The sequence below is a fragment of the Protobothrops mucrosquamatus genome, unplaced genomic scaffold, assembly GCF_001527695.2.
Source record: "Protobothrops mucrosquamatus isolate PMUCROS unplaced genomic scaffold, P.Mucros_1.0 scaffold87, whole genome shotgun sequence".
NCBI classification, from domain to species: Eukaryota; Metazoa; Chordata; class Lepidosauria; order Squamata; family Viperidae; genus Protobothrops; species Protobothrops mucrosquamatus.
Window position 1 is genome coordinate 626,430 of NW_015386463.1, and position 25,101 is coordinate 651,530.

The following is a 25,101-nucleotide window of genomic DNA, read 5'->3' on the forward strand; positions in this document are numbered from 1 at the left end:
CATATAAAAATAGTAAATCTTTGTAAAGATTTTAGCAGCATGCATACTTACATTTCTGTGTTATATGGTTGATCGTATAAATAAACATAATGAATATTTAAAAATGAACAAATGAATCAGTGTAATGAAACACAGAATGGCTTAAGAATCATAATTATAATTCCAAGCACACTTATAACAAACAAGTTATAGTGAAACAGCAGGACATCCCTTTTACCTAAACATATTAAAGAATGCCTTTAGTTAAACTGTATGATTTGTCTTGCGTTGAGTACGGCCAGTTTTGTTTAATTTAGATCATGATACATTCATAAACATATAAACCATTAACAGGTTCAGTTACCTTAAAGTTGGAGTGGACTTTGTTGTTATAGAAAATTCCTAGGGGGGTAAGTTCAGCTTTTGTTTCAAGGAACAATCCATGGGAATCTCCTGTAGGAACTTTATGAAATATATACCATATTCCAGCATCCTAGGAATAAAAAGTGAACTTCAGGGATATGCCACCCTATTTTGTTTGTTTTGTTGTTGGATTTTTATCTCCAGGAGTTCAAGATAGTGTACACAACATTGCCATTCATGCTGGCTCAGGAATTCTGGGAGTTGAAGTCCGCAAGTCATAAAGTTGTCATAGTTGCCAACCCCCTGATTCAGATCTATTTCTACCTCCATCATTAGAGTACTAAACCATTTGGGTAAGAAAACCAGAACACAATAAAGGACCGTGCTATGTTTTAAAATCAAATTACAGTTTGGCTCCACAAGGTTTATCATCATCAACTGTAGTGGTTAGCTGCCATAGTGATCAAAATACTGGACTATAGTTAATGGAGCACAGTTCTTCTCTTTAAAAGTTGAAAATTATATACTTTTTTTTAAATAAAAAAAAAACCAATTGGTATTATTCAGTGGCCAAAGAAAACACTAGGTTTCTATCGATTGGGTAATTTTCTGGCTCTTAAGATAAAGCCTTCTTTGAATTGAGCTGAGCTCATGGTGATTTTGTGGACATGTGCACGCAGTTTTCTTGGCTACAGTATGGAAGTGGTTTGCCACCGACTCCTTCTGGGATGTTTATTTGATTTTCCAAGCTAGTGTAGAGTTGAAATTTCCTGGTACTATTTCATCCAAGTACTAACTGGATCCGACTCTGCTTAGCTTTTCAAGATCAGACAAAGTTGGCTAGCTGCTATAAAGACTCTTAGCAATAGACTCTTTTGATTTTCTCTTCCTGAGAATATATTGGAGGTGGGGGGAGGTGTGTGTGTGCTTTTCTTTTCTCCATAATTTTTAAAAGTCTCTGGAAGGGTTAGTATACTTATTTTGACAAAAGAATGGAACATTTGGTACCATCTTAGAAGATTTTGGCAGGTCATTAAAAAAGCATTTAGTTCATTGATCTCTGTCCTATAGGTAGTCCTCGACTTACAATAGTTTGCTTAGTGATCATTTCAAGTAACAACGGCACTAAAAAAAGTGACTTATGACCGTTGCAGCATCCCCATGGTCACACAATTTACATCTGAATGCTTGATAACTGACTCACATTTATGACAGTTGCAGGGTCCCAGGGTCATGTGATTATCTTTTGCAAACATTTGAGAAGCAAAGTCAATAGGGAAGCCATATTCATTTAACAACCGTGTTACTAATTTAACTATTGCAGTGATTCATTCAACAAATGTGGCAAGAAAAGTCGTAAAATGGGGCAAAACTCACTTAACAAATTTCTCACTTAGCAACATAAATTTCCTGCTCAATTATGGTTGTAAGTTGAGGACTACCTATATACAATATAATATAATACCACACACAACTGGAAATAAAGTTATATAATTTATATATAAATAAAACTTTATATATAAAGTTCACTGTTTTTTTTACAAATAATAGCTTGTTCATGTTTCATCGGTATTAATATAAATTCAAACGTTTTAAAAGTTTTAAAATGTCAAAAGTTTTAAAATAAACCAGTCCATTCAGATCTTGATGATATTCAGGAAGTGTGAAATAGTTTAATCCACATACATTATGAATAATTGAAGCCTTCACTTTTAACGAAAACAGTTGTTCTCTTTGGAAATAGAACATTTCAGTGTGTTGGCTGAACAATTCAACTGATATGAAAGACACAGATATATATTTCTGTATATCAGAAAAAGCTGATAAAAATACTGTTCTACAAAATATATGATTAGCAATGCAAATATAGATTTAACCTTTTTTATACATCTAAGAAAGATTGCTTATCATTTAGGATACTACAGAACTAGTTAACCAAAATGAAATTCATAAGAAAGCAAATGATCTTATAAATATATTGGTGCCCCAGAGAAAAAAACATTAGTTACTGCAATATGTCAGACCTCTCACCTGTGAGCCAGCAGCTACATTGCTTATAAGATTATTGTTGGGATGAGCAATCCAAAATGTTGATACAGCCCTACAAACAATTGGTGAAACACAATTAAGAGTGACAGATCCTTAGAAGACTCAAGTCTAGTCACGTAAACAACAGTCATTAGTATTCAGAAACAAAGAGAGATCTCCAGCAATTCAATTTTCTAGCAAAGATTGTGAGACTTTTATGTTGCTCTTACAAAAATACTTGTTTTTTAATGCTGAGAATAAAAGTCTATATATATATATATAAATTAATTTTTTTCTGGAATATATGACATATTTGTGATATGAACCATCTTGAACCATCCCCACTGCATTAGTAATACATGAAAAATGTTGTTCAGAACATTGAGAAGGATTTTTGTTGTAAATCAGCTTTACAGGGTTGGTGAGTCCTCTGGAACAGTGCAGAAGTAGACCAACGGTGATCTACCTTCTACCAGAAAAGTGGATAATGAAATGAGTCCTTCTGATTCTGGAAGAGCCACCCTATTTAGGTTCTTCTTCAGGTAGACCTTGCAAGCTGTAACATATATTTAGTTACTTGAATCTGACTCAGATTCTCTCTCTCAGACTGGCCTAAAATCTCCTAATGAATTACATGTGATTTGAATCTAGATTTACTTAGTATACCATTCACCTTATTTCCAATTATGTCAGATATGTACGTTTTCTCAAAAGAGAATGTCTTATATAGAGACCATCAAGATCGTAATCAGGACATTCAAACATTTCTCTAATTTACTCACATGCAATCCGTGGCTGGTACGGGTTCATAGTTTCCATAGACATGATCCCTGATTGCTGTGCACATTGTGCTATTTCTGTCTGTTGGAAGAAGGGTGCCTGGTTTGGTGACAAGTCCTAGATTATGAAACAATATATTCCTTTGCTCAATACCATCCTCCATGAAAAAACAATGGCCTAGTGTATTGTATCCAACAGTGTCTTTTATCTGCAGAAATAAAAAAAATGTTTCATCAGATCTCTCTATATATAAGTAGTTCTAAATATAACTATGGGGACACGACTCTTCTTGGGGACTACAGTTCAATTATGATTTTCCTATGTCCCCAAATAAATCCATGGTAAACAAATCTTCAGGGTGTCTTTGAATCTGTTTCCACTAGCTTAATTTCTGACAATATTTTTTATTTCACAAAATAATTAGTCACCAACAGCTATGGCACTGCCAGGTTAACACATGAAATGTCCCTAAGTGTTAGAAATCATGTTTATACTTCTTGCCAAAGAGTTGTCCCATATTCTCTCTCTTTTATGAGATGGAGAAAGGCCTGGAGGCTAAAACATACGAAGAACGGCTGCAGGACTTGGGTTTGGCCAGTCTAAAGAAAAGAAGTCTAAAGAAAAGAAGAAATAGGGGAGACACGATAGCAGTATTCCAGTATTTGAGGGGCTGCCCCAAGGCAGATGGGGTCAGATTGTTCACGAGAACATCAGAGGGAAGGACGAGAAACAATGGCTGGAAACTGACCAAGGAGAGAAGCAACCTGGAATTAAGGAGAAACTTCCTGACAGTGAGGACAATCAACCAGTGGAACAGCTTACTCCCAGTAATTGTGGGTGCTCCATCACTGGAGATTTTAAAGAAGAGACTAGACAACCACCTGTCTGAGATGGTATAGGTTCTCCTGCTTGAGCAGGGGGCTGGACTAGAAGACCTCCAAGGTCCCTTCCAGTTCTATTCTATTCTATTCTATTCTATTCTATTCTATTCTATTCTATTCTATTCTATTCTATTCTATTCTATTCTATTCTACTCTACTCTACTAAGATAGTTCCCTGAGTGATGATTCCAGCACTCTACTCTATTAAGATAGTCCCCTGAGTGATGATTCCAGCAATTCATGATGTGCATGATCAATGCAAGCTGAAGAATCAAAAGGCTTAAAAGTTTGTCTCTAATCTAGAAAAGGTCACAGATACAACATTATGAACGTGGCAGCCCTCTCATACATACGTTTTCTTTCACTTTGCTTTTGAAATATAAACATAGCACTGCCTAGGTTATCTCAATTACATTTCTAAGTATGGTTATAATCTGTGGTTTGGAGGAGATCATTGTTAGCAAAGCAATGCCATAAACATAATGGTTTGATGTTAAAAAGGAAAAACATTTCTTTCTGTACCTCTGCAATCAGCAAAATCAGGCAGCAAAATCAGGAATACCGAAAGACCTATTTCATTTTGGTTATTTGCACATTCAGTCTCCAAACTTTTCATTCCTTCATTGCTCTTACCAGCAAACCATTTGTGGCATGAATTGACACACATCTGGAGAAACAATGATGAATTGAGAGGCCTTCTACATAAGTTCTATATGTATATCCTCCTTTCTCATCCACATCGCCACAAAGGTAAAAGTGAACGGGGTAACTGCCGGGTATTTGTTGACCCATCTGCTTCAGCTCCACATGAGAGAGATGAACAGATGTGAAATTCTTTAAAATCTGGAAGAATATGCAAAAATAATCCAACTTATTGTTCACATTTTCTTCAATGATAATGCTTTGTACATCTTAGAAAAATATTTAAACAAACAAGGCATTATCAATAAACTAAAAAATATATGCATCATAATGCAAAAACTCCAATACACGAGAGGGGGGGGAGAGGGAGAGAAGAGAGGGAGAGAGAGAGATTAGGGCAAAATATCAAAATTTAAATTTCCACTTTAAACTCTCTTAACATTTGGGTAAATACAAATTATCTAGGATTAACTATATTAGCAGTACTAAAAAGGGTAAGTAAATATTACAAAGAGTAACTTATTACTAAAAGGAGACTATTTATAAAAGAAAATTCCTAAACTAGAAGATTTTTCAGGGTTCTCTTTTTTGTTATGTTAATTTTCTCTGCCAGGGCTATTTCCAACTTTATTAAATATTAATGATCCAGATTTTTTTTTACTTTTTCAATGTTTATTTAATAATAAATGAAGACTCTAGCAGCATGAATTTAATTTTCCACACTGTATCATTTTATAAGATGGGCAATAAAGCCACTTAGAATTAATTACCAAAGTAAGTTCTGTAATGTTTACTATTTCCTCAATCAAAAGAAGTGTGTGTGTAAGAGAGAAAGAGAGAGAGAGAGAGAGAGAGAGAGAGAATTGCATGTGCAGGAAAGAAAATCAAACACCAACGTAATTGTGGTCCTTCCAACATAATCTATAAAGTCTTCGACTGATAGAATGCAAAATTGTAGGAAGGTTTAGTACCATATATGATTTTTTTATAATCAAATATTTATGCTTTGATAAAATGGAGTTTAAGGGAATTTTATACCAAAGAGTTCTAAGCAGACAGATCCTCTTATACAGATAGTCCTTGCTTAGCGACAATTGAGACCATGTTGTGGTCGCTAAATAAAAAATCACATGAGCACAACTGAGCTTGCAACCTTACTTCTCCTATGGTCATTAGGAGAAGCATCACATGACTAAGACTTAAAACTTAACTCTGCTTGTGGCAAGTCAGTGGCACCACACACAAAAGGTGAAGATGGGACAATGGCACGCTGCAATGATCATAAATGCAAAGATTGGTTGCAAAGTTATTTTTTAGTTATTTGGTCACTGCATGAGGCAGACAGTAAACAAGGCGTACCTATACTTTTAAAGGCTTTCAAGAGAACTCATACCTGCTATAAGAATTCTGTGTAAAATGGGAAGAGAATTTTTCCTTTTAAATGATGTGGCTGTACACCTTGCTTTAAGTATTGCCTAGTAACAATTAATGCCTAGTATTAATTTAATAAAAACACAAACATAATATTTAAAGTAACCTAACCATGAAATTAAATATAGAACAGCAGGTGGAAAGCTCCTCTGTTTAATAACCTCTGTTTAATCATAAGCTGCATCATCTCTACAGTATATAAATCAAGTATCACTGCAACTGAGTTGTTGCAGAATAGAATTAATGGGCTAAATTTAGCTTCTGTATAAAGGCAGCTTCACTTCTTCATGCCATAAAAATCAACAAGATTTAATGAGTGGAAGTACCGATGCTGCAACATGATCAATATTTTACACAGCTGCTCAATCTACTGCTTAACTGGCAGCAGGCATTAAATGGTATGAAACAGGATGGAATTCCCTCCACTGTGTCCTATTTGCAAGATCAAAAGCCACTGGTGCCTTGATACGATGAAATTAAACTTTTCCTTCCATACCTTGATATGTCCACCAAAAGTATCAAAACTGAAGAATCTGCAGTCTTTGCCGGTATAGCAGGAATCTTCCATCTCTCCTGTGATTATGATGTTTCTGGTAAGAATTCCAACTTCTGCCCTCATATCCACTCCATCAACGATTTCTCCCATATGCAGGAACTGAGGCATTTCTGGTTCCAAAGAGAGAAAACAAATGAGAAAAAGATGAAAATGACACACCTTTCATTACTATAAATCAGGGGTCTTCAAACTTGGCCCTTTTATGATTTGTGGAGTTCAACTACCAGAATTCCTCAACCAGCTGGCTAAGGAATTCTGGGAATTGAAGTCCACAAGTCATAAAAAGGCCAAGTTTGAAGACCCCTGCTATAAATACAAGTAGCCAACCGGCTCATTTTAACTTCATTCAAAAAAAAAGAAAGAAAAGCTACTTGCCTCTGAATAGGTTTACAAGGATTCAGGTTTTAACACTGCCTGAAAATACAATGCATCAAAAAGGAGAGTAGGAAGTTTTTTTTAACCATTTTTTTTCATTTAGTACATGACAAAAAGTGGATTTCGCCTACATAAACTCTTGTTCTTTGAAAAAAATTTTTTTTTACCAGGCTTAGAATATTTTTCATAATTTAGGTTTATAGATCACTTGAGATATCCTTATTTATGTTAACATTTTTATGTCTATCTGCTTTTCTGCTCTCCGTCTTGCAGCTTATGTAGTGTAGTTGTGTTCAACATCATTGTTTTGGTAAGAAAATTGTTCTTGACTAAACATCACATCATCTCTTAATGGCAGGCCCTAAATTCCAAGTTTTTCCCAGTTAGGAAAAATGATTATTTTCAATAAGAATGAAACAAAAGCTTTACTGACACCTTATCTGAAGCATCAAGAACTTACAAAGTCTCATTCACCAGCTGATGACTGCAATGAGCAACAGGAATGCAAAGATTGTGGCATGCTATGACAAGGCTACGCAAAATTAGAATCTCTTTGTTATTCATACTATTTGTGAATATAGGTAAAAGGTTCTTCTGAGAATAAGAAAAATGTTTCCATAATGGCAATGAAAGCAATGTTGAAGTTCTAATCCTACGTATAGAAAATGATTGCTAGAAAGGAAACTATGGGAATAGAAGTTCTACCAGGGAATCTGGGTGATTTCTTAAAATAATAGACTTGTTTTAAGTGATATCCTAGAACAATAATATATAATACTGTGGAAAAGTCTTGGGCCACCATCTGCTTTGTTGACCATCAACAAATGACCATCCATAATTATTTTTTGGTCCTGAATGCCACATCTTGAATATCCAGTTTGTTTGTTGATTTCCCTTTGAGAGTGCCCTTGCTGATACAAAATGATTTTTTGTCTGCCAAATTCTGTGATCTTTGGCATTTTAACTGGAATGATAGGACATAAAGTTGGTCTCATTAGCATGCTTTTAATGAATTACAGGTAGCCCTCGACTTACGATGACAATTGAGTCCAAAATTTATGTTGCTAAGTGAAACATTTGTTAAGTGAGTTTGCCCCATTTTACAATTTTTCTTCCCACATTTGTTAAGTGAATCATTGCATTTGTTAAGTTAGTAGCACAGTTCTTAAGTGAATCTGACTTCCCCGTTGACGTTGCTTGTCAGAAGGCTGAAAAAGGGGATCACATGACCCCAGTACACTGCAACAGTCATAAATATGAGTCAGTTGCCAAGCATCTGAATTTTTAACATGTGACCATGGGGTTGCTGCAATGGTTGTAAGTGCGAAAAATGGTCATAAGTCACTTTTTTCAGTGCCGTTGTAACGGTCACTAAATGAACTGTTATAAGTAAAGGACTACCTGTTCATTAACACAACATGTGTCTATACTGATGTAATGCTCAAGCATGTCTTACACAAACCTGGTGTAATAGACCTTTTTGCACAGCAGTCATTTTGGCAGGAATTCATAGGACACATACAAATCTTAGCAATCATAGTACTTAGGGTTCTGTTCCATTTAGGTTTACAGGAGGGGCCCCCCAACTCCCAGACCACAGAACTGGGCTGCACAGCTGGAGGTGACTGGCAGGCGAGCAAGCAAAGCTTCATCTGTATTTGCACCCGCTCCCCAGCACTAGCATCATCACCTCAGTTCCACCTCAGATGATCAGACATTAGATTCTGATAGGAAAACGAACCTTAATGTAAACTGCGCATGCAAAGGATCTAGGTTGTGTGCTTCTCATCTACCCCCCCCCCAGTCTGTGGAAAAATTGTCTTCCATAAAACTGGTTCCCGGTGTCAAAAAAGCTGGGGACCGCTGGTTTACAGCAGGGGTCCCCAACCCCTGGTCCGTGGACCAGCACCGCGCCACGGCATGCCAGCAACTGGTCTGCACAAACAAGCGAAGCTCCATCCACTGGATGCAGGCAGCACACAAACCACGCACCCTCCAGTCTGTGGAAAAACCTCTCTCCACGGAACCGGTCCCTGGTACCCAAAAGGTTGGAGACCTCTGGTTTAAGCAATCACAAGTCTGTAATTGTGTTATAAAAACCTTACAAAGTCACTACTTTGTCCTGGGTAGCAGACAGAGTGATTGAGAATAAGGAAAGGGGCGTTGTCTTACCTGAACGCCTTTTCTCAGCACGGAGATGGAGGATCCACCCATGGGTAGTAGACTGTATTCCTGCCCAATCAGATTAAGTCAGCCAAAGTTGCCACGCCCGTCCTGGACCATAGATTCCCAGTCTTGACGCGAGCGAAGCCATTGACTGACATAGGACGTACTGGCTCAGAAACTAAANGGTATTTGTTGACCCATCTGCTTCAGCTCCACATGAGAGAGATGAACAGATGTGAAATTCTTTAAAATCTGGAAGAATATGCAAAAATAATCCAACTTATTGTTCACATTTTCTTCAATGATAATGCTTTGTACATCTTAGAAAAATATTTAAACAAACAAGGCATTATCAATAAACTAAAAAATATATGCATCATAATACAAAAACCCCAATACACGAGAGGGGGGGGGAGAGGGAGAGAAGAGAGGGAGAGAGAGAGATTAGGGCAAAATATCAAAATTTAAATTTCCACTTTAAACTCTCTTAACATTTGGGTAAATACAAATTATCTAGGATTAACTATATTAGCAGTACTAAAAAGGGTAAGTAAATATTACAAAGAGTAACTTATTACTAAAAAGGAGACCATTTATAAAAGAAAATTCCTAAACTAGAAGATTTTTCAGGGTTCTCTTTTTTGTTATGTTAATTTTCTCTGCCAGGGCTATTTCCAACTTTATTAAATATTAATGATCCAGATTTTTTTTTTACTTTTTCAATGTTTATTTAATAATAAATGAAGACTCTAGCAGCATGAATTTAATTTTCCACACTGTATCATTTTATAAGATGGGCAATAAAGCCACTGGAATTAATTACCAAAGTAAGTTCTGTAATGTTTACTATTTCCTCAATCAAAAGAAGTGTGTGTGTGTGTGTGTGTGTGTGAGAGAGAGAGAGAGAGAGAGAGAGAGAGAGAGAGAGAGAGAGAGAGAGAGAGAATGAATTGCATGTGCAGGAAAGAAAATCAAACACCAACGTAATTGTGGTCCTTCCAACATAATCTATAAAGTCTTCGACTGATAGAATGCAAAATTGTAGGAAGGTTTAGTACCATATATGATTTTTTTATAATCAAATATTTATGCTTTGATAAAATGGAGTTTAAGGGAATTTTATACCAAAGAGTTCTAAGCTGACAGATCCTCTTATACAGATAGTCCTCGCTTAGCGACAATTGAGACCATGTTGTGGTCGCTAAATAAAAAATCACATGAGCACAACTGAGCTTGCAACCTTACTTCTCCTATGGTCATTAGGAGAAGCATCACATGACTAAGACTTAAAACTTAACTCTGCTTGTGGCAAGTCAGTGGCACCACACACAAAAGGTGAAGATGGGACAATGGCACGCTGCAATGATCATAAATGCAAAGATTGGTTGCAAAGTTATTTTTTAGTTATTTGGTCACTGCATGAGGCAGACAGTAAACAAGGTGTACCTATACTTTTAAAGGCTTTCAAGAGAACTCATACCTGCTATAAGAATTCTGTGTAAAATGGGAAGAGAATTTTTCCTTTTAAATGATGTGGCTGTACACCTTGCTTTAAGTATTGCCTAGTAACAATTAATGCCTAGTATTAATTTAATAAAAACACAAACATAATATTTAAAGTAACCTAACCATGAAATTAAATATAGAACAGCAGGTGGAAAGCTCCTCTATTTAATAACCTCTGTTTAATCATAAGCTGCATCATCTCTACAGTATATAAATCAAGTATCACTGCAACTGAGTTGTTGCAGAATAGAATTAATGGGCTAAATTTGGCTTCTGTATAAAGGCAGCTTCACTTCTTCATGCCATAAAAATCAACAAGATTTAATGAGTGGAAGTACCGATGCTGCAACATGATCAATATTTCACACAGCTGCTCAACCTACTGCTTAACAGGCAGCAGGCATTAAATGGTATGAAACAGGATGGAATTCCCTCCACTGTGTCCTATTTGCAAGATCAAAAGCCACTGGTGCCTTGATACGATGAAATTAAACTTTTCCTTCCATACCTTGATATGTCCACCAAAAGTATCAAAACTGAAGAATCTGCAGTCTTTGCCGGTATAGCAGGAATCTTCCATCTCTCCTGTGATTATGATGTTTCTGGTAAGAATTCCAACTTCTGCCCTCATATCCACTCCATCAACGATTTCTCCCATATGCAGGAACTGAGGCATTTCTGGTTCAAAAGAGAGAAAACAAATGAGAAAAGGATGAAAATGACACACCCTTCATTACTATAAATCAGGGGTCTTCAAACTTGGCCCTTTTATGATTTGTGGAGTTCAACTTCCAGAATTCCTCAGCCAGCTGGCTAAGGAATTCTGGGAATTGAAGTCCACAAGTCATAAAAGGGCCAAGTTTGGAGACCCCTGCTATAAATACAAGTAGCCAACCAGCTCATTTTAACTTCATTCAAAAAAAAGAAAAAAAAGCTACTTGCCTCTGAATAGGTTTACAAGGATTCGGGTTTTAACACTGCCTGAAAATACAATGCATCAAAAAGGAGAGTAGGAAGTTTTTTTTAACTTTTTTTTTTTTCATTTAGTACATGACAAAAAGTGGATTTCGCCTACATAAACTCTTGTTCTTTGAAAAAAATTTTTTTTTACCAGGCTTAGAATATTTTTCATAATTTAGGTTTATAGATCACTTGAGATATCCTTATTTATATGTTAACATTTTTATGTCTATCTGCTTTTCTGCTCTCCATCTTGCAGCTTATGTAGTGTAGTTGTGTTCAACATCATTGTTTTGGTAAGAAAATTGTTCTTGACTAAACATCACATCATCTCTTAATGGCGGGCCCTAAATTCCAAGTTTTTCCCAGTTAGGAAAAATGATTATTTTCAATAAGAATGAAACAAAAGCTTTACTGACACCTTATCTGAAGCATCAAGAACTTACAAAGTCTCATTCACCAGCTGATGACTGCAATGAGCAACAGGAATGCAAAGACTGTGGCATGCTATGACAAGGCTACGCAAAATTAGAATCTCTTTGTTATTCATACTATTTGTGAATATAGCTAAAAGGTTCTGAGAATAAGAAAAATGTTTCCATAATGGCAATGAAAGCAATGTTAAAGATCTAATCCTACGTATAGAAAATGATTGCTAGAAAGGAAAGAAAACTATGGGAATAGAAGTTCTACCAGGGAACCTGAGTGACTTCTTAAAATAATAGACTTGTTTTAAGTGATATCCTAGAATAATATATAATACTGTGGAAAAGTCTTGGGCCACCATCTGCTTTGTTGACCATCAACAAATGACCATCCATAATTATTTTTTGGTCCTGAATGCCACATCTTGAATATCCAGTTTGTTTGTTGATTTCCCTTTGAGAGTGCCCTTGCTGATACAAAATGATTTTTTGTCTGTCAAATTCTGTGATCTTTGGCATTTTAACTGGAATGATAGGACATAAAGTTGGTCTCATTAGCAAGCTTCCAATGAATTACAGGTAGCCCTCGAGTTACGATGACAATTGAGTCCAAAATTTATGTTGCTAAGTGAAACATTTGTTAAGTGAGTTTGCCCCATTTTACAATTTTTCTTCCCACATTTGTTAAGTGAATCATTGCATTTGTTAAGTTAGTAGCACAGTTGTTAAGTGAATCTGGCTTCCCCGTTGACGTTGCTTGTCAGAAGGCTGAAAAAGGAGATCACATGACCCCGGTACACTGCCACAGTCATAAATACAGTATGAGTCAGTTGCCAAGCATCTGAATTTTTAACATGTGACCATGGGGTTGCTGCAACGGTTGTAAGTGCGAAAAATGGTCATAAGTCACTTTTTTCAGTGCCGTTGTAACGGTCACTAAATGAACTGTTATAAGTCAAGGACTACCGGTACATTCACACAACATGTGTCTATACTGATGTAATGCTCAAGCATGTCTTACACAAACCTGGTGTAATAGACCTTTTTGCACAGTAGTCATTTTGGCAGGAATTCATAGGACACATACAAATGTTAGCAATCATAGTACTTAGGGTTCTGTTCCATTTAGGTTTACAGGAGGGGCCCCCCAACTCCCGGGCCATGGAACTGGGCTGCACAGCTGGAGGTGACTGGCAGGCGAGCAAGCAAAGCTTCATCTGTATTTGCAGCCGCTCCCAAGCACTAGCATCATCACCTCAGTTCCACCTCAGATGAACAGACATTAGATTCTGATAGGAAAACGAACCTTAATGTAAACTGCGCATGCAAAGGATCTAGGTTGTGTGCTTCTCATCTCCCCCCCACCCAGTCTGTGGAAAAATTGTCTTCCATAAAACTGGTTCCTGGTGCCAAAAAAGCTGGGGACCGCTGGTTTACAGCAGGGGTCCCCAACCCCTGGTCCGTGGACCAGCACCGCGCCGCGGCATGCCAGCAACCGGTCTGCACAAACAAGCAAAGCTCCATCCACTGGATGCAGGCAGCACACAAACCACGCACCCTCCGGTCTGTGGAAAAACCTCTCTCCATGGAACCAGTCCCTGGTACCCAAAAGGTTGGGGACCTCTGGTTTAAGCAATCACAAGTCTGTAATTGTGTTATAAAAATCTTACAAAGTCATTACTTTGTCCTGGGTAGCAGACAGAGTGATTGAGAATAAGAAAAGTGACGCTTTTAAAGGCACTTTAACGCTAAAGCAAGATTACAGCCAAGAATGTTTTGATTAACCACTCAGATTCTTAGCTATTTTATTTCAATATTTCTCGGACTTGCTGACTGAGCAATTTCCTTAGATTTGCAATTGCCTGCAGAAATACAACACCAGAAGGCAGAGAATCTGCAAAAAGCTTAGCATCCAATATAAGACCAGGAGCACATGTGCATGCATGTGAAGGGGCACAAGGCTAATGACTATAGATAAAGATACTTTACTGGTGCCAGCCTTGTCTTTGAGAAATTCTGCAAAGCAAAGGTTATGTAATGGAAGAATTGTTTTCAACTTGAGAGTGATGTGAAATATGCATTCAAAGCAATAATGCATAATACATATGCATGGATTATTGATCTGAATTGATGAGAAATATTACAATCGTACAATTCTCCATCTAAAACTTTGAATAAAGACCATTCAAGACTTCACTATTTTATTGATGTTCCTGGTGGGTTAGATCCAGTTAAATACATGAGAGTGGCCAAAGGTCATCTCACTTTGTTTCCCATCATAGCATTTCTATCTCTCTAATTATGTTATGTAAATCTACTGGACCGTCTAGACCAGGGATCTTCAAACTTGGCCCTTTTATGACTTGTTTACTTCAACTCCCAGAATTCCTCAGACAGCGTGCCTGGCTGATGAATTCTGGGAATTGAAGTCCACAAGTCATAAAAGGGCCAAGTTTGAAGACCCCTGGTCTAGACATAGAATGAGGGCCTGAATAGTGAAAGGGATTAAAATCAGCAGAGGTGCATTCTATGAGTTGATGCCATAAGGGAAAAAAATGCCAGCTAGCCCACATGCTTAATTGTAGACCAATCCATCATTCATGTCATCCTTGACTTACAACCGTATAGGGACCAGACCTTCTGTTGCTAAGCAATGCGGTCATTAAGTAGTTGCGCCCAATTTTATGAACTTGTTTGGAATAGTTGTTAAGGGAATCCAGTTTCTCCCACTGACTTGCTTATTGGAATTTCCTGGGAAGATCACAAAGGTAATCGTGTGACGTGAAGACACTGCAACCCTTGTACATACATGCTGGTTGCCCAATGCCTGAATTTTGATCACACGATTGAGGGAAAGCTGCGACAGCGGTTAAGTGTGAGGCCCAGTGTAAGCCATGTTTTTCAGTGCTGGTGTAACTTTACAGAGTTGTTAAACGAATTGCTGTAAGTCGAGGACTACCAAAATTGCATAAGACAGCATTCTCAGAAAAAAATAGCTTTCAATATGCCTGCACCCACAAACCAACTAAAACATGAACAATCCAACTGAAAATGAGAATCTGATGAGGCAGCGAAGATTTACTTTCTTCCAAATTCCATATGCTGTTGAAATGTGTGTTAAAAACTCAAATTTTGCCCCAAAACATTAGAATAGAATGCATACATGCATACACATCATGCGTGCTCATACACAGGTGCACCCACAAAGGAACACACTCACAGGCAATAGAACAAAGTGTCTTTATAGGTCAGAGAAGCTCTTTGGAATATTAGATTATCAAAATACTTAAATATGTAATGAAGACTCCAATTTATTTTTTATGAATTTATCTTCTATATTGGAAGCAAATATTTCCACATAAAAATGGCAGTTTCTTCATTAAAATATACAATTGTCGTGTTGCCTTATAAAGCGTAAAATTCTCTTTGCACTGAGTAACCTTTTGCTATGGAAAAATCATTTTTATTATTATTTTTGAATAAGACTAATGTGTTGAATCTTAGCACATTAATAATATAGCAGATCTTTGGCTTTATTATGGTGACTTCATTATGGCGACTTCATTATGGCTTTTTTTGGTAATAAATCATATATAGCAGAGGTCCCCAACCTTTTGGGTACCAGGGACCGGTTCCATGGAGAGAGGTTTTTCCATGGACTGGAGAATGCGTGGTTTTGTGTGCTGCCTGCATCCCGCGGATGGGGCTTTGCTTGTTTATGCGGACCGGTTGCTGGCATGCTGTGGCCCGGTACCGGTCCACGGACTGGGGACCCCTGATATATAGAATATAATTTTTCCCCAGACACAAATCCTTCAAACCAGTTGATGTTAAGATCTAATTCAGAATTAATTAATACTAGCATGCAAAGTACAACAGTTACAAAAAGAACATTTAATGCATAGAGGCTGTGATCGATGTTAACAGGTAAAGTGAAGTTGGTTTCTTGCACAAAAATCCAGCCTGACTGTACATGCCCGCGAAGTAGGAAGGTATGAAGCTCTTGACAGATTTTTGGAACGCTGAAGGAAACTGGATATTAAATGAATAGAAAGCTGAGGAACTGCTTCCATATGGGAATAGTTTGCTTGCCTTTCCTCATTCATGTGAGAGGCGATCGTGTTCGAAAGACGTCTACGACTTCAGACTCCAGATTCTCTTCGCTTCTTATTTTAAAGTGATCATTCTCCTACTCTAGGCATAAAGTTTGTCTTCCCCGTCGAGTGATGTCGTTGTATTTTAATAGGGCTCTTATAAATCCTAAGTGAACTTTAATTTCCGTAACCCCTTTTCTCTTTAAAGTTACAGTGGCTTTCTTGCAATATTAGGGCTATTCCTGTGTTATCTTCAGTCCCATCTAAATTAAAGTATAGTAATCTCTTCTTCACCACAGTAATAATCTGGCTGGGATGACATCATATTTTCCTGCCTTCTTACATCCATGCTCTACAACCTTAATAATACACATTCAATCCACTGCAAAATCACTTCCGAGGTGACACGTCCACCAGTTTCTAATTCTAATTCTTCTTGCAATCTTTAAGATAAATTAGAAATAAAGCAAGAAACGGTTCACTAAAAGTTAGCTCTTCTCTTAGAAGCTAAACTACTATTAAACCTTCAAATCATAATTAAAAATTAGATTTCAATAAATATTAATCATGAATTTTCAAAATAATTATAGAATCAGATGTTAACCATTTAATCATGCAAGTGCGATGGGCAATATAGAAATTTGATAAATAAATGATTATATTCATAGTGATTTTTACACCATTATTATACTTAAAGAATTCAAAGTTTACACTGACCTGATCCAGACATTATAATCACTACTAGCGTAACTCAGCTTAAATGGATGCCCCTAATCTGAATACACCTTCAAATCATACATTTAAGATCATTTATGAGTTACTTTAAAACAGCCATGCTTTCTGCTAAGAACAATAATTATGAGGACCAGAATAGAAGAATAGAATAGAGCTGGAAGGGACTTTGGAGATCTTCTAGTCCAGCGCCCTGCTCAAGCAGGAGAACCTATACCATTTCAGACAAGTGACTGTCCATTCTCATGTTAAAAGCCTCCAGTGATGGAGCCCCTTAATTCCAGGTTGCTTCTCTCTTTGATCAGTTTCTAACCATTGTTTCTCATCCTTCCCTCTGGTCCTTTGGAGAAGTTTGACCTCCTCTTCTTTGTGGCAGCCCCTCAAATACTGAAATACTGCTATCATGTCACCCCTATTTCTACTTTTCTTTAGACTAGCCAAACCCAAGTCCTGCAGTTGTTCTTCATATGTTTTAGTCTCCAGGCCTTTGATCATTTTAGTTGCTCTTCTCTGAACTTTTTCCAAGGTCTCAACATCTTTGTTGTTAGTATGGTGACCAAAATTGGTTGCAGTATTCCAGGTATGGTCTTACTAGGGTTTTATAAAGCGGTACTAATATTTCGCGTGATCTTGATTCTATGCCCCAGGATTGTATTACCTTTTTTGGCTGCTGCTGCACACTGTTGGCTCATAGTCAAGTGATCGTCCACTAGGACTCCAAGGTCCCTCTCACAGTTGCTGTTTTTGAGCCAGGTCTCACCTAATCTATACTTGTACCTTTGATTTTTCCTGTCTAAATGTAAAACTTTGCTTTTCTCCACATTAAAACTCTTTTTATTGGATAGAGCCTATTGTTCAAGTTTGTCAAGGAGATTATAGATTTAATATTTTTATAGTTGTTTAAGATTATTTAGAGTATGATTATTTCATTATTATTCCTGTGATTGACTCTGGGAAGTGGGGGGGAGGGAGGGGGGCTGAAGGGTGGGTTTGAGGGAGGGATTTATATTGTAAAATGTTATAAAATTTTCAATTAAAAAAAAAAAGATCTTTTTGGATCATGAGCTTGTCTTCTAGGGTGTTGACTATTCCTGCCAGCTTGGTGTCATCTGCAAATTTGATGAGTCCCCCTTCTATTCCATCATCTAAGTCATTAATGAAGATATTGAAGAGTACTGGTCCTAAGACCGAGCCTTGTGGTATCCCACTGCTTGCTTCTCTCCATGTGTATGTAGTACCATTGAGGATTACTTGCTGAGTATGGTTTGTCAGCCAGCGACAGATCCATCTGATGGTGTTGTTGTCTATCCCACTTATATATGATTTTGAGAGAGTGGGCAGATCTCCGCTATTTTCCAACCTCTGCAACATTTCACAAAATTCATAGAAAATTGTTTATTTTGTTTTGCATGTTTTTTCTCTACCAGAATATTATATTTCTTAATATCTCAGAAGCATTAGGCTGTGAAGAAATATAACATCTTGAACACACCTGTCTTATTGAGTAAGAATTTGCATCAAATTCTGGTTAGCCAGCCTTAGATGTAGTTATAGGCGGTGTTAGAAATCCAAGATAAGAAAAGGGCAAAGAGTAGGGGGGGGGGGGAAATGACCCCAATCTCTTAGTGAAGAGACCTGTACTAAAGTTTTACTGTTTGATGTGAGGTTAATTATCCTAATAACATTATTGTCCAACATGAGAAGTCATTTATCTCTATAGCAGGCATAAGACAAACACTAAAGAAACAATGGTATGCTAAATACTTCAGTGCTTAAGACAGCCACCCCAAATAAGGAAAATGCATGGGAGGCAGGAACAATAAAAAGGGAAAGTTTTATTTACAGATAATCAAAAATAATAGACATTTTTGCATTGGCATTGATCCAATTTTAGTTGAACAGACTCATCATTTGGACTATAAAAACGTGTATGTGGATGCAAATGTTTAATCAACTCAATGTCATGGTTCTGACAGATGAAATTCTTCAAAAGAACTTCGAGGCATTGTTTACCTTAGAGAATCTTTTATTCAAGAAACCAAGTATTGGCACTACATAGTTAAAGCCAAAAACTGAATTCACCTCCCCTGGGCACAAAGTAGCAAAGCACAAATCCCTCCTCCAATTAACAGTCATAAATCACATTCCCCAATTAGCTTGAAGTGCGGCCTTTCTCCCCAGTTCTCCAGCCCTGGGCGCAATAACCTTGGATTCCCACGGCTGAGTTATTATTGTTATGATTAAACTGGACTCTCATCCATATCCCCCCTCCCAGCATCAACTAACTCTAAAAAAGAAAGAGAAAAGATGGCTACATTCCCATGTGTTGTCAAAGCAAGAACATCCGATGTTAGCAGCATTGACATCCAGAGCAAATCAAATTCATTTCACATCTTACGAGCAAATAAATTTAAAGCAGTCTTTCCTTGTGCCTACAGAATCAATGCCATACATGCCACATCAGAGTCAATTGAGGATTTTAGACAGTGGTGGATATTAAGCACCTAGAAAAATATTCTCAAAGCAAAAAGTCACCAGGACTACATTAATGTCAAATAGCAGAACCATACGTTGTGAAAAAATACAAAGATTACTAGATACATTCATTTTTACTTCTCAGCTCTTACCTTTCACCTTGACTTGGTATTTGTTGCATTCTGGGCAAGGAAGGAGTGTAAATTCCTCTGTTTGATACATAGAGTAATCAGTGCTTGCTACAACAATCTGGTCTCCAGGCTCCCAACTGCTAACATCTTCTGACAAATCCATTATCACTCCATGCACAGCTTTAACCTGAAAACCCCATTTTGGAACACCTTGGAGCAAAAAATTAACAATTTTCTTGGTTCAATTTTTTTTTTTAAGTGACCACCTTTGCAAATGCTCAAACTGTATTACATCAAAACAGTTTAATGTACATGCAAATCAAATCAGCAAGACCAAAGGTTGCACAGAGCTAGAGTTGAAGTTGTTAAGTACTTTTTTCTTCGGTAACTCCCTATGATTTTTCACCCTTCTCCTTGCTACACTGCTATGTGCATAATTTTGAATGCAAAGTCAACATTATGGAGAAGTCAGAAAAGCTCTCCAACAGTCTTTCCAAGTTGAGGTTCCCAAGATATATGGATTTCAAGTCCAACATTCTCAGCAGTATCCTAGATAAGCCTTCTCCCTTCCTTGAACCATGCCATTTAAATTAAGGCCTGGTTCTATGGGCAGAGCTGAAGTTTCCTTTTCCCAATGCTAAGGGGCTACCTCACTCAGACTGGGAAGAAGCAATAAAGCATGGAGGAAAGAATTAAGGCTCTCCTTGAACTCAGTCCATCAGGTGTCATTACTACTTAACCCATTTCTGTCTCAGCAAGCATAGACAATGATTGCTCAGATGAAAAACAAGGCTGCATTGGCAGAATACTCCGAAGTTCATATTATTTTTATTTTACAATACAATCTGCCAGAACTGTATGTAATATTGAGCGGTGTGGTGGCTTAGTGGTGAAGACACTTGCGTCCCACTCGGAAGGTTACGAGTTCAATCCTAGGTAGCAGCAGATGTTTCTCTCCTAGGGTGCAAAGAAACTATTTGCTGTGAACTCCTTGTGGCATCAGGAAGGGCATCTGGCCAGTAAGCGCTCAGCTCCATCCAACTGCTCGACTCTACCCCGAATTAAGGGATTACAGGGAGTGCTGTATGTAATATGACTGAATGCACATCAGAATGTAACTGAAATGCCTGATATTAATTAATATAGTCAAAGCATTTGAATTAAAATCTAGATTGCTACCGGCTATGAGCTTTCCAATTTTGCCTATCTATAACAGACAGGAATCTAAGAATCTATTTTTTCTTTCATACTTGATATATCTCAATAAAGTTCATTTCTAATTTAAGAATATTTAATAAATCATTATGGTTTAAGTGTATTGATTAAAGAGCTACCAAAGCCATGATTTATTTTTCCTATTTAAAAGTAAGAAGATAGCATATGGCCATATGAAAAAAAACATTTTAATTAATTTCCGTTCCTTTTTAAGGTAAAAAAAGATTTTATATGATAGCTACAAGTTAACAGTTCTTCTACAAATATAAAAACATTGACGTTTTGTAAAAAAATAATGTCTCCTCAAAAAAATAAACAAACAGCAAAGCAATACTGGGGTTTTTTGCCAGCAGACTTATCTTTTATATTTATCCCCACATTCCATATTTCATGTGCTTATTAAAACAAAGACATAAAATAGCCATATAAACTTTAGATTTTTCTTTTTTTTACTTCTGTTCTCCAGATTACAGCTTCTTATGATCAACACAAGGTACATAGCAATAAGAGGTATTCAAAATATAGCAAAGCTAGCTGCACAAGATAACCAAAATATTTTTTTGTTATCTGGTTTTCTAAAAGAAAAAGAATAAAAATAGCATATTCCTACCAGCAATCCATTCACTGAAAGCCCTCACAATAAATTTCTGGCCATCCACTGTGAAAAATTCTTTCTCTGCAAGAGCCTGTCCTCCGGTATTGTGGTTTTCATAGTCCCTCACAGATTCATTACAAGATGAATTTCCGTCACCAATTACACTCACTAAAGCCCAGGCTTGCCTGTAAAAAGAGAGCACAACTTTTAATACTTATCCCAAACAGGGTTCCTTTAAAAAAAACCCCAATAATAATACATGCAACAATATCAGTATAAAAAAATCCCTCATCAATTTTCCAAATAAAAATACTTCTTCACTTCGATGCATTAAGAAATACTTCTTAGTTGTTCAATTTCATTTATCAGAAGTAGCTTTCCTCAGCTTAGTGTGCTTCAGTTGTTATTATGGTCATGGGACTACCAACCAGTCACAAACACTTGACATATTGTCTGGGGCTAATGGGAATTGTAATATTCTCATTTTGACAAGTATCCGGTAGTCACATGGCTGGAAAAGCTTGTTTTGATGTAGTCAAGAATTAATTCCCAGGAAAGGACTGCAGAAGTCTTTTGAACTTAAGTCTTCACACTTCTAAGCTCACATGCAAACCAAAAGAGATAAAAGCTTAAGGTGCTTACAGAAAAATATTAGATTTCAAATAATTTCACAATTTGGAAGTTGGCACTTTCCACTTAGTCTAACTTAAAACCCATTACCGTATATGTGAATCTTCTATGATAATAAAACAAAATTAGTAAAAGACCAAAGGATATCATTTTTTTTTTAAAAAAAAGTACCACTGGTTTTATTGGTTTAATCTTCTAAAATATTGTAAAGATTGATAGAGGCAGTATGTGTCAAGGAAGTTTTTAGTATGGGGATAAGCATTGTGCATGCTTGTTTAGCCAAAAGGAAGACAACTTTGAACTGAAGACACTTCCTCAAAAAAGGAAATTATATAAGAACAAAATTATAAATACTCTAAAAAAATCCTATCCATTTGCTGGGGTGGGGTGCGGGGGAAAGAAAGGAAATGAATCAGTCTGTGTCAGCTGGTGTGAAGGCTTCATTGCGGATACCCTATAAATTACTTGTTCAAACTAGAAAGTAAACCAAGATCAACCTCTCTTACTCCTCCTCCCTATCTCCTGACAATCTATAAATCCTTGACATGAAGTTTTGGTCTTTACAGCTACTCCTGGTTTCTATATTGGGTCTACTTTAAGACACCTTTGATTTCATAAGACCAGAACGAAGAGATTCCATTTTCTTTCCACCATAACTTTTTTCCCCTTCATTGTGTGCTTACAGGTATTAACATTTCTAGCAAATGATTTCACTTACAATATCTAGAACTGTTCGGGAAGGAACTGTTTTCATTAAAAAAAAAAAAGTCCTTGAAATTGTTTGGTAAACATGCCATCTAATTAACTTAAAAAAACCTGTTTCAGTCTTAAACACAAGAGGAAAATAATCTTACTGCTATGACTTTGGTTCTGGAAATACAATAGATGAGCAATTTTAGGACAGAAATGTTAGAATAATATTTCAGGGGCTTAATTAAGAAATAGGATTAATTATAAAATATTATTTTACAATGATGAATAACTTTTAGAAATGTAGTTGATGTTTAAGTCCATTACAATTCCTATTTTGCTGAAGATGCAATTTTCAAATGCAACAGTAAGATGTATTTGTTTCCATCAAACCATTTAAAAAAAAAATAGGGAAAAAAACCAGTTTCTATTTACATATAACTATTTCTCTTGTTAATGTTGGATCTAGAATTTGGTACCTCAGTTTCTAAACTCTTGGCTAAATTTTGTGGTTGCTTAGAAGAGACCAAGGTCAGAATATACAATAACTTTGTTTTATTATGATGTTAAAATTTCCCACAGTTTTAAGTTACTGCCTTTTTCTCTTGAACTGAAAAAAATTCCCCGAGAGATGCTAGATTTGTAGCTTATCAAGCTGTAGCTATTACCGGCTTCTTTAAAGCAAGAATGAAACCTCATTTTCCAAGACCCTCAATTCCAGGTCAAAGTCAAGATGATGACAGGCAGCAAGTTGATGCAAAGAGGAATAACAATATGATTTAATCTGTTTTGACAACATGGAACTAAAAAGGAAAGAATATTCAGTTGAGTCAAAGGATTTAAAAAACCACAGATTGCATCTGTGGATGGAATTCAGTCTAATTTTAATAGACTCTAGCACAATAAAATTTCCTTCTCCCACTTCTCAAAATCTGCTTTGAAAAGTGGAATTTTCTGAATCTAATTTTGAGGACATAGCTAATTTTGAGGATAGAATACATTTTTACAGTTTCAATTTCTAGAGGAGGATTAATGAAACTGCTCTCACTGTCAGAAATATGCCACTGGTACTCTAATAAATTTAATACACTGAACATGATGATTTTTACGATCAAATCCTAATTAGTTCAGGGAATTTTCATGAGTCATTTGCAAATTGAGCAGCCTATAAGCCAAATAAAATAAGTTAAAACACACCACCCAGATTGTTTCTATTTGTTTTAGGGCTATCTGCAAATTGAGTGTTTCAAAACATTAGTAAAGCACAAAAATTGGTTAAATAACAACGTGCAAAATAGTTCTTTGCATGTTACCAAAATAACAGACTTGGCAATTTGCACAACATCATTATGGAATTACATGGTTTAGAAAACCATGTTTTGGGGCCCGATTTATGATTTATTTCTTCTAGACAGACTGTGTTTGCTTGACTGTTTCAGCTATGACCTGATATAGATTCTTAAGATGATACTAATATCCTGAAAACACTTTTGAATTTGCAATTTTCTTCCTCCTTCTTTTTCTTTTCTCTGCTTCCTTCCTTCCTTTTCTTCCTATTCTCTCTCTCTCTCTCTCTCTCTCTCTCACATACACACACACACACATCCCCCCCTTTTGTGTTGGCAGTGCACACTCTTGATTAAGATACAGAGAGTCTCATAATCAATTCACAGCTATTTTTAATAATGGACTATAAGAATTTTTCTGGATATAGCACATAATCCTAACATGTTTCTCTCTGGGATTAGGCATTATTATTATTAATTTATCTTTAAACAGTTAGTAGGAAAGGCTGCTTAAGTACGGTAATCATTAAACTCATTCTACTTAACAGATGCCTCATCTCTACAGCTCAACAAATCCCACAGCAGTCAAAACTAATAATGTTGCTATGAAGTAATTCCTCTAGTGAGGAATGTATCAAACATAATAATCCCCCACAAATCAATCAGAAATAACAACTTCTTGAACGATATTCAGTCACTTGTACAATCATTATAATTACAATTCAATTATTTCTACTGATTTATAAACCACACATTTCAACAGCTTTCCCTAGTGTTGGGAAGTATAGATTTCAATTCTCAGAATCCCCTAATTCAAGGGTCTCCAATCCGATCCATGGACCGGCAACGGTCCATGGCATGCCAGAAACTGGTCCATGCAAACCAACCACGCCCTCTCCGGTCCATGGAAAAACCTCTCTCCATGGAACCGGTCCCTGGTGCCCAAAACGTTGGGGGCCTCTGCCATAATTAGTATAATCATTGCTGAGAAATTTTGGAGTTATAGTCAATATATCTGATTTGGGAAAGATTATTTTAACCGCCATTCTATTTTACTGAAAACAATAGCTTAGTAAAGGTAGCCTTCAACTTACAGTTCATTTAGTGACCGTGCAAAGTTACAGCAGCACTGAAAAAAGTGACTTATGACTGTTTTTCATA

General features: G+C 36.6%; 1 protein-coding gene across 2 annotated transcripts in view; it reads right to left on the minus strand.

Annotated features, from left to right (window-relative positions):
- Positions 1 to 25,101, minus strand: part of CEMIP2 (cell migration inducing hyaluronidase 2) — a 63,490-nt gene that overhangs the window by 16,595 nt on the left and 21,794 nt on the right. The window contains exons 5-11 of one of the 2 annotated variants that reach the window (XM_015812481.1): positions 21,350 to 21,519; positions 19,546 to 19,734; positions 11,216 to 11,385; positions 4,665 to 4,874; positions 3,153 to 3,358; positions 2,374 to 2,443; positions 344 to 472 (exon numbers count right to left, since the gene is read on the minus strand). In XM_015812481.1, coding sequence (XP_015667967.1) covers positions 344 to 472; positions 2,374 to 2,443; positions 3,153 to 3,358; positions 4,665 to 4,874; positions 11,216 to 11,385; positions 19,546 to 19,734; positions 21,350 to 21,519 — 1,144 coding nt within the window. Of the gene's footprint in view, positions 1 to 343; positions 473 to 2,373; positions 2,444 to 3,152; positions 3,359 to 4,664; positions 4,875 to 6,600; positions 6,767 to 11,215; positions 11,386 to 19,545; positions 19,735 to 21,349; positions 21,520 to 25,101 lie in introns of those variants that run through there. The other variant, XM_029283438.1, reaches the window with a different exon arrangement.